Source organism: Primulina tabacum, chromosome 13 (genome assembly GCF_025594145.1).
Source record: "Primulina tabacum isolate GXHZ01 chromosome 13, ASM2559414v2, whole genome shotgun sequence".
Lineage (NCBI taxonomy): Eukaryota > Viridiplantae > Streptophyta > Magnoliopsida > Lamiales > Gesneriaceae > Primulina > Primulina tabacum.
This window is the reverse complement of record NC_134562.1, coordinates 1361776-1375922: the sequence shown is the minus strand read 5'-3', so window position 1 is coordinate 1375922 and position 14147 is coordinate 1361776. Positions and strand designations below refer to the sequence as shown.

General features: G+C 35.3%; 1 protein-coding gene across 2 annotated transcripts; it reads left to right on the top strand.

Moving 5' to 3' along the window:
* The first annotated feature begins 1303 nt into the window (after positions 1–1303).
* On the top strand, positions 1304–9209 carry LOC142523061 (transcription initiation factor TFIID subunit 7-like). 2 transcript variants are annotated; one of them, XM_075626700.1, is made up of 5 exons: positions 1304–1438; positions 1537–2440; positions 5622–5745; positions 6891–7010; positions 7409–9209. In XM_075626700.1, the coding sequence occupies exons 2-5, from the start codon at positions 2424–2426 to the stop codon at positions 7598–7600; spliced, it is 453 nt and encodes a 150-aa protein (XP_075482815.1). In that variant the 5' UTR covers positions 1304–1438; positions 1537–2423; the 3' UTR covers positions 7601–9209. The 2 variants fall into 2 exon arrangements, with proteins under 2 accessions (XP_075482815.1, XP_075482814.1); XM_075626699.1 differs by lacking the exon at positions 1304–1438 and having other exon boundaries at positions 1442–2440.
* The last annotated feature ends 4938 nt before the right edge of the window (positions 9210–14147 follow it).

Genomic DNA, 14147 nt, shown 5'->3' with positions numbered 1-14147 from the left:
TCGCTATTTAGTGACAGTATTCATAACCTGTCGCTAATGTGCGATGGTTTTATTAAACTGTCGCTAATTAGCGACGATTTATTGAAAACCGTCGCTAAATATGTTGAAAACCGCTAATTAGCGACGGTTAATAAAAACATCGCTAATTCTAATTCGCGAAGGTCCTAAAAACGATCGTTAATTAGCGACGATTTTAACCGTCGAAGATCCAGATCGGCGGTGGTATTTCTTACACCGTCGCTAATTGCCTATAAATATCCCCGCATCCGCACCCTTTTCTCTCGAACCTTAACTTCATTTAATTTCTGTAAAATTTTTTATGTGGAGAATTTCAGTCTCGAAATATTAGTTGGTAATTTTCATCTCGTGTTCGTATATTTAATCGAGAGATTTAATTTATTTATAGATCATTTACAAATTCGAAAATATTAATTTAATTACGTGGATACTAGTATTTAAAAATATGTATATATATATTCAAATCACAAAAAAAAAAAATATTTAAAAAAAATCGCAAAGTTAACGACGGTTTTTCATAGAAACCATCGCTAATCAGCGACGGTTCTGATTAAACAGTCAGGTCTATTCCCATAATCTAAGATAGAGTCAAAATTTTTATATTATCTAAATAGAGTTTTTACCCTTACAAGGAAAAAAAAATAAAAGAATTTTTAATTATTTTTGTAAATTTAGAATATTTTTTTCAAATTGACAAATTTTATAAAAGTACCTCACTATTTTAGTATATTTTTTACGAATTGCCAGATTTGATAAAAGTACCCTATTAATTTTTTCTTTACATTTGGTTTAAGTTCTGCTATTTTACAAAAAGTTAGAATTATTTTATCATTTTATCTGATCTAAATAATAATAAAATAATGAATTTACATATATATAGTTTTAATAGAATTCCTTATATTTCTAATATTTGTTTTTTTTATATTCAAGAAAATTATAATATTTTAAGATAATGAAAAAATTGTGTAAAAAGTATAGAAGCTTGTGACCGTAAATCACAGTAATTGGTCTTCTTCGCCATTTCCTTCTTTGCGAGATTTTGCTTTTTGAGGTATTTTTTACATGAAGAAAGAATCATTCATATATGTATAGGGATTGGCGTGGTTACAATTAGGGTGCAAGAATTTTGTGTTTTGTTTTCTTTTATTTATTCTCTGATGTCTATGTTCCATTGATCCTTGATTATGTTTGTGATAAATGCTATAACTTACCGTTTGAAATTGTTTGAATGCTTGTGAAATCCACTGTTTCTATTTAATTGTCAATTAAGTAGTTGTGGAGATCTAGAGGAGTAAAACAACAACAATGGAGGAGCAATTCATACTCAGAATGCCGCCAGCTGTTGCGGAGAGGATAGAGCGGCTGTTGAATGACCCCGCTTCTTCTTCCGAAGACAAGTCCATGGATTTATCCTTTTCAGGTTGGTCTCACAGTAACTCACCTTCTATTCACCATCGCCCAGTATCGTGATTTTTTAAGCTTCGAAACTCTTTTTGTGGATTGGTATCACAATTACAGGTTTTAACAATTCCATTGGAAAACGAACTCGAAACCTGTGAAATTAAAGACTAAGTCAGTGTTGTGGAATTTTGGCCTTGCCTGCGTGGGTTATTAATGTTTTCTAGGAGACTGGACTTGATACTCCATTTAACTTTTTGTAATTTTTAGAGATTAGAGACTATGCATTTCGATTAGATCCCGTGTTTCCTATCAGTTGAACTATGCATTTCATTTATAGAGCCTTTTGTCTTAGATAGGATTGAAAGAAATGTAAAATGAAATGATTTCATAACTCTTTGAGGTAAAAGACGTTTTCCTTCTATTGCAATTATTTTAGTGAGTTGGTCATTTACTCATCCTGCTTGCTATTGGTCATTCTTCAAGCACAAAAAAGGAAGAAGTAGAATGATTTAGTTTTGCTTTTTAGCTTTCAAATTATGGTTCTTTTCATAATTTTTTTTATTTTTAATAATCCATCCTGGGAATTTGCCGCTACTGTCATCCTTGTCTTCAAAATATGGTGGCCATCTAAATCCTTTTTATTATAATCTTCTTTCAGTTTTATCGCTGTTTTCACATGCCAATATATTTGCTGAAATGAAAATGCATTTACAAATGAAAACTGGTTGATTATTTTACTGATGTCATTTCATACCACCGTGAAGTATTTACTATTGTCCTAAACTACTAACTCTTTCCTACTGAACTCTCTTTTTGGGAATCTATGTCACTCTCATATTTTACCAATAACCAAGCCTTTGAGGAGTAACTAGCAAAATGACCAACCCTTTTTGCTGATTAGTAATTCCTGATTTATAAAGGAAACTTTGGGGATGTTTACAGAGTACCATTGAATTCGAATTTAATGTTATATCAATTGGTTTGCTGCTATTTGGCTTATCTTTATGTCAGAGGATGGAATGTATAAGGGCCCGAAAATTCGTGTTTGAAAATTTGCGGAAAATTAATTTTTTTTTAAATAATTAAAATGCCTTATTAAATAATTAAAATGTCTCATTCAAAGTTCAACTGATAAATAAACTTTAGTATTCAACATAGCAGCGGAAGTAAATATTTGTTTGCAAAATAACAATTTAAGAATAATCCAACAAAAGATAAAATGTTTTAGCATAAAAATGGTAAATGCTGAAATGAGGTCCTCGGGTTCCACAACTGCTGACCCAAGATGGCTCACTGGTCCCCGCCCTCGATCCCGACCTCATCAGTACCTACAACAATCAAGTCTAGTGAGTCTAAAGACTCAGCATGCATACATCGTAAATAACAAGTAAATATAGTAAAATTTCATGCAATATAAAAATATCATGAGACTGGCATAACGTATAAATATCATGTCATGAGTAATTATAATACGTGCATAACTGAACTGAAAATCATAAGTGGAATGTTTGCTCAATCGAGCCCTGTCATAAAATAACATGTCATAAATTTTCTGCTGAGATTATGTTCTATGCTAGTGGCCCCATGAACTGCACTGAACTGAACCGTAAGTGACCACCGGGTGATGTAGTAATCGTCTGATCAGACTAATGCCACAGTATACTGGGTGGAACTCAACTGAACTGAACCGGTAAGTGACCACCGGGTGAAGCAATAATCCCATGATAGTGAAGTGGCCACAAGCAATATCGCATAAATCTCAAAAATGAATATTTTATATTTTTATGCACGTAATATAATTTAATGGCATAATTAAATATCCTGTATTATTTTACCACATGGGTTGGATCGTTCCTAGGCTCGCTGCGACCTAAATTTAAAATGAAAAATATGCAAATGATTTTTCTTAACCAAACTTTGTAATTAAATCCGAAAACGAGACAATTATGCCCAACGACTTAGTATTTAATCATGGCTTCTTACCAACCCGAACCAACATCAAACCATCAATTAGTCATGATTAAAATACGCCTAAAATGATGAAATAATGCTCCTAAAATGATACAAGTCGAAATTTTGGTGAATGGAGGCCAAAACATGAAACGCTCTTTCGAGAGTCAATTTGGCACATCGCATCGTAATATCTCGTACGACCTCTAAACTTAGCCGAATCACGAACGGCCAAAAACATGACCTTCCTAACTTGATGAGGTACTGTCCAGTCCAAGGCCATAGGCTAAAAGCCCACTAAGAACTCAAAACACACCCCTGAACCGCAGCACAACATGCTGTCAAAAAATACAGCAGCGGCACTTTGGTTTCCTTGCGTCGTTTGCGAGGCTAATGGCCATTGGGGCTTGAACCAACAACCAGAACCTCTTACCAACATCCTAAGGAATGGTTTGAACCATGGCTAAGGGCTCTAGGCCAGCCACAATTCGAACCACACCAGCAACAATCGAAACTCCCACCCGAGAAGCACCCTTGCGTGCGTGGGGATTATTACTTCGTTTGCTGTCCCGTGTCATTCCAGTGGCCATTTGATTGACCATGGCATGATCTAGATATCAAGGGGTATGGTGTGAACCGTGGCTAATGGCTAAAGAGCCAACCAAGATCCACACTAACACCATATACACAAAAATACACATGCAGGAAAAAGGGAAGGGACAAAGGGGTTGTTCTTGTGTTTTTATTTGAAAACCGATTCCATCATGGACCAAGCCTCGAAAGGGCGACTTGGTCACGTCTTAGACATATCAAGGAGATGTTCTAACCATGGCTATAGCCCCTAGGGCAGCCAAGATCAGAAACATCTTCATTTGACAGCAACATGAGAAATCGAACACAAAAGGGGCATGCTTGAGGAGTTGCTGTCATTTCTGATTTCCAGCATGCGTGTGGCTTGAACTAATGGGCCAACATGGTCCTAACATGTCCTAGTACATGTCTAGATGCAGCCTTGGGAGCCTAGGGTCGAGCCAACACCCTGAAACAATCACAAACAATGAAACCGTGAGGAGCACAAGGAAAGGCCGAAAATCTGCATCCATGTTTTCAAAAATAATGATATGTATTTCGATTTTCTTGCAATAAAAATCATGTATATGTGATGTTTAAAAACACCTATATGGCTTGATTGAAGAGTAAAAGAAAACATATGCATGCCTGAAATTGTTTGAACGAAAAACAATTGAAAACGCGACGCGGCGCGGAGGAGACGGAGTGCTTCGCTTCCTTGTTTTCTTTCTCGATTTCTCACGATTTTTCTCTATGGTTCACTCTCGATTTTTCTCTGAAATTTCCTCTGATTTTCGGTGGAAAAAGGTGGGGAGAAAATGGTTAGGGAAATGAGGGAAAGTCTACAAATAAAGTGGGATAGAATGGCAAGATCAATCTTTCTATCTTCTAGTTTGTTAGATGGTTGATATCAAAGATTTTGAGGGATAATTCTAGATTGTACTTGGTCGATCATGGGGTCTAGGAACAAGGGAGAAATATTGCTTAATTAATTATTTGATGGTGATTTAAAAGTGGGGAAAAATCTACCTACAAAAAGATTAAGGAAGGATAATAAAGAAATGGATTGTCCAACTAATAAAAATCTTTTAAAATAAAGGAGGGGCCGATTTTATTAGGTAAAGTAGGGTAGGGAAATTGCTTAATTATTAATTAAATGAGGATTTAAAATAGTGAGGAATTATCTCCAAGAAAAGATTAAGGAAAGAAATAAAATGATGAGTTGTTAATTAAATTCAAATCTTTTAATCAAAGTGGCCGAAAATTAATGGTAAAATGGGAGGAAAATATTTCTTAAATCTTGTATTTTATTTCTTTAGAGTTTTACCTACCCATTAAATATTTTAGTGAATTAATAATTTAATTAAGGAATACCCTTATCTTGCATGCATGACTAAATATTTAATTTACTTCGATAATTCCTAAAACATTCTTTTGCATTGAATTAACTTATTATTTAACTTAAATAAATTTTAGGAATGATTTCTTAATATTAAATTTTATCTCAAACTCCAATTCCAGTCCGGCCTCACTCAATTAACTGAAAAGGTAACAATGAAACTACTGCAATAAAATAATTAAATTTAAAGAAGAGAATTTAAATTCTCATGGACTAAAATCATATTTAAACACTAGAATTATGCATGACTTATACGTAGTCTAATTTACGGGTTCTACAGAAGGACTGGCAAATTCATTATAGGAAATGACCACTTCTCTGCTTCTCTCTTGGATCTTCTCACGGTTGTGGAATCATATAAGACTTATGACGACAATGTGTTGATCAAAACTGCAGACATTGGTCAAGTAGGTGTACTTCTCCTTATTAGTTATCAATCTTGTCTACTTTAGCTGTGATTAGGTTTGTTAACAATAGAGAGTTGTTGTAACGCCCCAGATTCGACGACTGTCCTCACTGTATCAAGACGGGTCTTTCCAACGTGCTTATGTCCTCACTCACACGCACCCTAGGAAACTTCCCAGGAGGTCACCCATCCCAAAATTGCCCCAAGTCAAGCACGCTTAACTTTGGAATTCTTATGTGATGAGCTACCGAAAAGAAGATGCACCTTCGTGATATGAGTAGTACAAATCAAATCTTTTAAGCCCTCTTCAACTGTACAGTCCATTACATTGAACAGTCTCGGAATCTCTCTCATTCCCGTGTGGGTCGGTTCATTCATGTTCCCTCCACCTAGAAGCCTGCCAGGAGCCGCTCATTGTCCGTGCAACTGATGGCACCGACGATCGCCCCCTGCCCTCTTCGCCCCGGGCCTCACATGCCCACCAGCTTCTGCTTGGTTCGTCCCCGAACCACACCGTACTAAGAGAGGTCGGCTCTGATACCAACTGTAACGCCCCAGATTCGACGACTGTCCTCACTGTATCAAGACGGGTCTTTCCAGCGTGCTTATGTCCTCACTCACACGTACCCTGGGATCACCCCCCGCCCTCTTCGGCCCCGTGCCTCACATGCCCACCAGCTTCCGCTTGGTTCGTCCCCGAACCACACCGTACTAAGAAAGGTCGGCTCTGATACCACTTGTAACGCCCCAGATTCGACGACTGTCCTCACTGTACCAAGACGAGTCTTTTCATCGTGCTTATGTCCTCACTCACACGCACCCTAGGAAACTTCCCAGGAGGTCACCCTGTCCCAAAATTGCCCCAAGTCAAGCACGCTTAACTTTGGAGTTCTTATGTGATGAGCTACCGAAAAGAAGATGCACCTTCGTGATATGAGTAGTACAAATCAAATCTTTTAAGCCCTCTTCAACTGTACAGTCCATTACATTGAACAGTCTCGGAATCTCTCTCATTCCCGTGTGGGTCGGTTCATTCATGTTCCCTTCACCTAGAAGCCTGCCAGGAGCCGCTCATTGTCCGTGCAACTGATGGCACCGGCGATCACCCCCTCGTCCTTTTCGGCCCCGGGCCTCACAGTTGTGCAGATGATAATGGTGAGAGAGGACAGCGACAATATTCCTGAATCATTAGAGCACAAACATGGCCTTACACCACCAATGACGGATGCTCGGAGGAGAAGATTCCGCAAAGAGCCAGATTTAAATGTGCTAGTAACTTTAAGCTAATTTAAATTTTATCTGCCGCTTCATATTTATTTTTTTCCTGAAACAGACCATAGAGTTTCATTACTAGGTGTTCTATAAGCTTTTGTTAATTATTTAACATTGTCGTAGCTTGATTCTAGTTTACATTGTAGAAATCAAAGGAGAGGAATTGTTGAACATATGACACATTGTATAGAGTACAATGGGGATTTACACTTCCAAGAATTAGGGGATATAAAAATCTTATTGTATCAAAAATAGAGAATAAAAAATCCTATTTGATCACCTAAATTTATCTTATCCAATATATACAAATTTAAATTTTAAATTATTTGTACAACGTGTTTGTGAACCATAATTTTTTAATTTTGTGCTATGTCTCTATTTACATTTTGCAGCCTGAGGTTGTACGTCGTGTAGAGAATGATTTACAGAACATCATGGCTGGTGGAACAGTTGAGAATATTGATATCCTATATATATTTTTTACACTCTCTCTCTACTTCTCTCTTTGTTTATGTTTGTGTTTGTGTTCTGTGTCTTTATGCGGTGTGCGGGTTTTTGGGCATGATGATTGCATGAGTGCATGAGTTCCTGGAAAGTTACTGTGGTGTAAGGAAAACCCAAATCATATACCAAAATACTCATCACCAGTTTCTTTTGAAAAGTCTAGTTATGTAGATTTTGATTCTCTAGTTGTAAATCTCCAGAATCCATCATATGGACAAAGACCTTTTTATTATAGTGTACTTATCAAATTCTTTTTTTTTTAGTTTAGACCCTTTGGTAACAAAGAACTCTATTAATCCCTGTAAGTCACCAAAATTGGGATGCTCTGTTTTATTAAATGCTTGTGAGTTGACGACTCTATTTCCGCACTCCTTGACCTTTTGATTATGTGTTGAAATGGCTGAACAAGATGAATATGATGAAAATGCCCGTTGTGCAAGTAAGAAATCAATTGCTGCACCTTTAGAAAAGCCCGTTGTGCCTGAAGCTGGGTTGATTGGTGTGGAGCCTGATGGGAGTGATTCTGATGACACTGATGACTCGATCTGAACCAAAGGATTGTCAGGATAATGTGGATATCTCTCCTTAAACCTGTGATGTCTTCAATGGCCTTCAGAAAATTCTGTTTCTATCTCCTATATAGCTGCAAGTGAAGTAATTGATGGTTTTCTGCTGTTAATATATTGCAGCTTTTTTCCTGAATTATGCTCCCCGTAAGTGGAATGTGATAAACTTGAAAATTGATAGTTTTATGGATGATATCCATGTCCATTGATTTGTAGTTGAATTAGACTGGTTTTTGTATTTTTGACATGAGATGCATGAATTTTGTTGTTGAGCCCCAAGTGTAGCTTAATGTGCTTTGCTGTACAAGTGGAGAAAAATATCCATTTTTCTTTTTCTGTAACGTATATCATTTGATGTTCAATGCTACGCAGCAAGCAGTTTGTTTGCCAATATTGTATTTGTTATTTTCTTGTCTTTCGCCTACCTACTCAGCAACTCCTATGTATGTGCAGCGAGCTTTGTTATTGTTTTCTTGGTACGGTGGGGTTCGTCATTTATCATGGAAAAGATTTGGTCGATCAAAATTTTGGAACTTTCAAGTATTATATTAGCCTATAGATGTGCATATCCTTTATCAGATGTTTTGTTACTTTGAGTTTTCTGCTGCTGATCTTACTGTAAACTGCCTGTTTGATATTCTTGAAAAGCAGAATTCATGGTAGATTCTTCTAGGTGTTTGTCGGCAGGTTCTGATCTTTTCGGTTGTTAGGAACTGTCGCTTGTTTGATTCTTAGAATCAGGTCCTACTATAATTTTGCTTGCTGCCAATAGCTGAACTTTTTCACATTTGCTTTCTGAATACTTGTGAATCAATGTCGTCATTATTCGTGAAATTATTACTCAAGTTTGTTAGTCTTTCCCTTTGGTTTTGGCAGGTTTTCTCCAAAGCTCCAATCAGTAATGAATTCATAATATTTGTGTTTGTCACGTGTAGTAGTAATCTCATACATTTCATACAGCACTGGGGATTTGGGAAAGAATACTCTGTTTTATATGGTATATTAGCATGACATGTAGTCTTTGTCCGAACCTATGGTGCATGTATGACCGACCATTTTGGGTTGGAAATAATTCTAACAAGCTGATTAGGTCAAGTAATAGTTATTGGATGATGAGTCCAGATATCGTATCCACATAGATCCATGTTTAGATACTAAAATGTGAATTATTTTTTCTAATTTAGGCTGAGATGATATAAATTAATTAAAATTAAATTAAACAATTTAAATAAATTAGCTAAAGCAAAAAATCTAAAATATTAATTTAGACGAAAATTCAAATTCTTTAAAAACGACTAAGAAGCACAGCAATATCGAGACAAGTTTATAATCTATGTCTCAAATTCAAATTCAATAAATTAAATAATTAATTCACAACAAAATTATCAAAATTACTTATTAAACATTCGAATTAATAAACCTAATTAAATCTAATAGTCGAATTATTCTTAAATGAATTTAATTAGATTCAATCACATTAAGTCACATTAGATTCAACCATATTTATTTCATTTCTTTTGATATTTTGTTGTCTTTTAAGTCATGTACAAATATCTTATCTCCCAAATTAGGTTTTTTTTCCTATTTTATTCAAATATATGAATATGATAAAACTAATTCAAATAAGCACATAGTAAGATATAACAATTCCAGCTAAGAACAAATATTATAAAATAATGTCCATAAAATCTCCATAAGATTTGGGCTTATCAATATACAACTGTTTTTAATTTGCTCTTCTATCCAAAATCTACCAATGGTCCAAACCTATAGGTTTGTCAAGAAAATCAATGAAAAAACATTTACAAACAAAATTCATATTTTATTCTTAATTAATTTGTATTTCGTTTAAAACATGGTCACACAACATAAAATAGTACTAAAATATAAAATTAGATGGTCGAATCGAAAAATGAAAGAAGTTTAGATAATTGAGACATAGAAAACGTTTGGTAGAAATAGTTTAACTTTTATTTTACTACGTCAAGTGTGAGCTTATCATGCTAGTGCACCCTGGAACATGCACATTACCTGGAAAAAAACACTCGTTGCACTTTAGTCTCGCCGTGTCCAAGAGAAAGCTCGTCGTTTAATCAGAAAGCAATATGAAATGTGTGTGGATCTTTTAATTCTAAAGAATACAACTCGGACGACCATGATCTATTATAAAGATGCCACAATAAATAAATTAATTAAATATATAAAAGTGAACAGGCTGTTGATGGAAACTTGTGTTGCAGACGGATGGATTAGTTGTCATCATTTATTTATTTAATAATAAAAATAAATGAGCTTGTAGTGTTTAAGGTTTGCAATTAAGTCAAATCTAATCTACGTAGTCGTTCCCAAAGTACTAAGGCTATCGATCGTTTCATCTATTTTCCATTTACACGAGGATGTGCTTTGGAACATGGTCGACTCGATCTATATTTGCTGTGAAAAAATAATATTTTTAACATAAAAATTAATATTTTTTATAGATCGATTCAGATCAAATATATGTTTCATAAAGTTAATATGTAAAACGATCTCATAAAATTTATTGGGTTGGACACAAATATCCAATATCGGTAGTGTAAAAACTCAATAGAAAATGTGTTGGGATCCAAGTTGAAATACTTGGAACCAATCCAAACTCAAGACTAGTTCGGCTTCTAATAAACCGGTTCCGGTTCGATTCGAACCGGTTCCGAACTCTAATTTATTACATTTTACTATATAATTAAAATTAGTAATATTAATGGACAATTTTTTATTTAGTATTTTGATTGCAAATAATTGTGATTACATTAAAAAACTCTAACAAAATAACTTAAACATTTATTTTTACAATTGAACATCTAAAATTCATCACGATTTATTAAAATATATTTTGAATATTCTGGATCTTCGTCGGAGCTTGAGCTTTGAAATTCGTCGATCGCGCCAGAGGTCCTATTTTTTTTTTCTTCTGCAAACCAATCTTGTAGGCATGTTAGCATGAAAAATGTTTCTGGCTTTAAATTAGTTCTTTGTTCACCAATGATCCTTCCACATACTGAAAATGTTGATTCGGAAGCAACACTTGATCTTTGAATGGGTAGGACATCTCTTGCAATTGCAGCTAACACTGGATAAAGTTTAGAATTTACTTTCCACCAATCAAGAACATCGAAATTATCTTTAGTCTCAATATATTGGCTTAGATAAATTTGGATCTCATTGTAATTGGTTGTTGTCACCGATTTTCCTTTGAAATTTTGTCGTTTCAAACTTTGAAAGAAGTTCAGTGCTCCACTTTTGCCTTTATATGTCGGCATCTCCTCCGCCTGCGCACTCGATTCATCACATTGTTCACTAGCATACAAATCAAACAATTCTTGGAGAGAATCTATGATTGACTTTTTTTGATCGTCAACATTCTTCCGAAGAAATTTAGCATAATATTCAAAAAACACGTCTAATCCTCCTTGATTTTGAGTACGATCAAGTAATGTTGCTAAACCATGCACAATTGAGATAGTTTCCCAATATTTTAAAAATTTGTTATCCATATTTGAAACAAAATGACTCATAATAGAATCATCGCGATATTCAATAAATTTATAAAACATTTTGAGAAGCAAAGGTAGAAACATGGTTGAAGTAGGATAGTTAATGCCAGAAAATTTTTCGGTTGCTTCTTTAAATATTTCTAAAAAAGAAACACATGTAATGAAAATATTCCAATCATCGTCAGTTAACATTAAAGATTGTACCACAATATTATTATAATATGAAGTAACTAAATCTTGAAAACGTAATAAAGTATGAAGCAAGTGATATAAATAATTCCATTTAGTTTCAATAGGAAGAGGAAATTTTTTAAATTTAATTCCGGTTGATTCGACTAGTGTTTCCAGTCACGTCCATATCTTCTTTCACGTAATAATTTCACACATAATTTGAATTTTTCTATTACAGTGGACATTTGCTCATCACATGCACATTGTTGGGGATCGATGTAGAGTTTAGAGGGGGGGTGAATAAACTCTTTCCTTTACTGATAGATTTTTGCAAAGGGTGCTAGAATCCTGTTAAAGATTGTAGCTGTTCTTGTTCAAGATTACGTCCAGCAGATCACAATAATAAGTGCGGAAACAATCCGATGGAGTAGGGTGAAAAACAGTAACAGCAGTAGGTAATAGAACAGTAATTGTTTCTGGAAGTTCGAAGATAAAATCTTCTACGTCTCCCCTTCTTCTTTTTCCAGAAGGTATCATTAAAAGACTTTGGATTTTACAGTACAACACTTGTACACACCCACTTCAGCAGGGCTTATCTTTTTCCTACTGAAACTCTTAGTAACTCAACACAATATGATTCAATATAACAAGGTTCTGGAAAAGAGTTTTTCCAGTTTAAAGACTCTTCTTCGAAATATAGTAAAGTGTTTTGCTTGAAGAGATGAAGAAATAGCAGTACAAAATGATCTCCAAAGATCAGATATAATATGAAGCGTGTACTGCTTTTCTGCAATTTTGAGCTTAGAAGATGATGATTAATTCGCGATTGCTCAATGTAGCAATGGATAGATAAAATGATCAGCATTGTTCTTCAAATGGTTTTGATCCATATATATAGATAACTTAAATCCAACGTCTAGAATCAAAACGGCTTCTTTGACTTCTGATGAAATCAACTTTATTGCCTGAAAAGGGTCCTGCAAAAGGGCTTCAGAGCAATCAGTCTAGTTTCATACTAAAACTGGTAAAACGTAATAAATAACTTCGTATAGCATTAATGGTGCAATAAATACTCGTACTCGATAAAGTAATGGTAACATTTAAGACTTGTTCCGTTAGCACATAAGACGTTAAGTTACTCTAATTTCAGACTTGGTTCTGCTTCTGGTTTTCTAAGTTCTGAAGACTTAGTCCTGCTTTTATATTGCCTACTGATTTTAACTAACAGCCTGCTGGTTTTGATTCTTATCGCCACAATTAAGTTAAGTCTAACAATTTCCCCCTTTGTGGTGATGCCAAAACCTAGACGTTAGTAGAGATAGATAATGGCATTATAAAACAACAAAATATATTAAGAAATTAAACAACAAAAGTTTTAGTTATCAGTGCCAATGTCCCTGAAAATAATTTCATCATTCTGAGCATCAGCATTTAGATCTCTTCTTGCAGAGGATTCTGCCATGTCTCCAGTTCTTCTATCTTCTGCTTGTCTTCCTTCTGGTTCTGTTCCTTCCCCTTTTTTGGCATCAACGGCCATGACTCGAGCAATTAAGTAGTCCATACGCCCAGAGAGATTCATAATTCCATTGTTGAGAATCTCCAGATATGGTGCATGATGATATACTTGTTCATTTAGAGTAGTAGAGACTGAACGAATAACATCATCAATGTCAGTGAGTCATTGGAGAATGTCAGTTTGTCCGAGCATGATAGCACCTTTGCTTCTGGAAACAGCATGTCTAAAAACAGTGGTCTCAGCATGCATTTTGTTTACAGATTCCGCCGTGCGAAATATCTCTTTAGAGATACGGTCTCGGAAAAACGTTGAGCCACTCACTTCTGCGGCATGTTCACGAGATATTTGCTTTACCATCTCCGATAGATTGTTGAGATTTCTTTGCAGAGCTTCTATCTCAAATTCCATATTAAAGATTTCTGGTTCCGGAGATGGAGTCCTTGTGAGCATACGCTGCTTGATTTCGGCAACATGGGCAACATGAGCAGCAGAGTCAGAGACAGACACAACCAATGCAGTAGAGGTTGCAGGATCGCGTCTAGCAGACCAGTAGAAGGACCAGGTTCATCAGAGCTTTCTTCTGGAGCAATAGAGAGAGGATGTGCTGCAATAGTTTCATCAGCAGCAGATGTAGCAGTAGAAGTTTCTTCAAGAACATTGATTTGTTCAGAAGCAACATTCTCGTCGTGGTGAACATTTTCAGTGGTTTCCAGTGGTTGCACCGAAGGGATGAGTTCAGATGACCTATGCAGTAGAGCTGTCATTTCTGCTTGATGTTCAGCAGAAAATTTCTCAAGATTTGGTAATGGGTTATCATCTGATGCTTCCATGGGTTGGGATT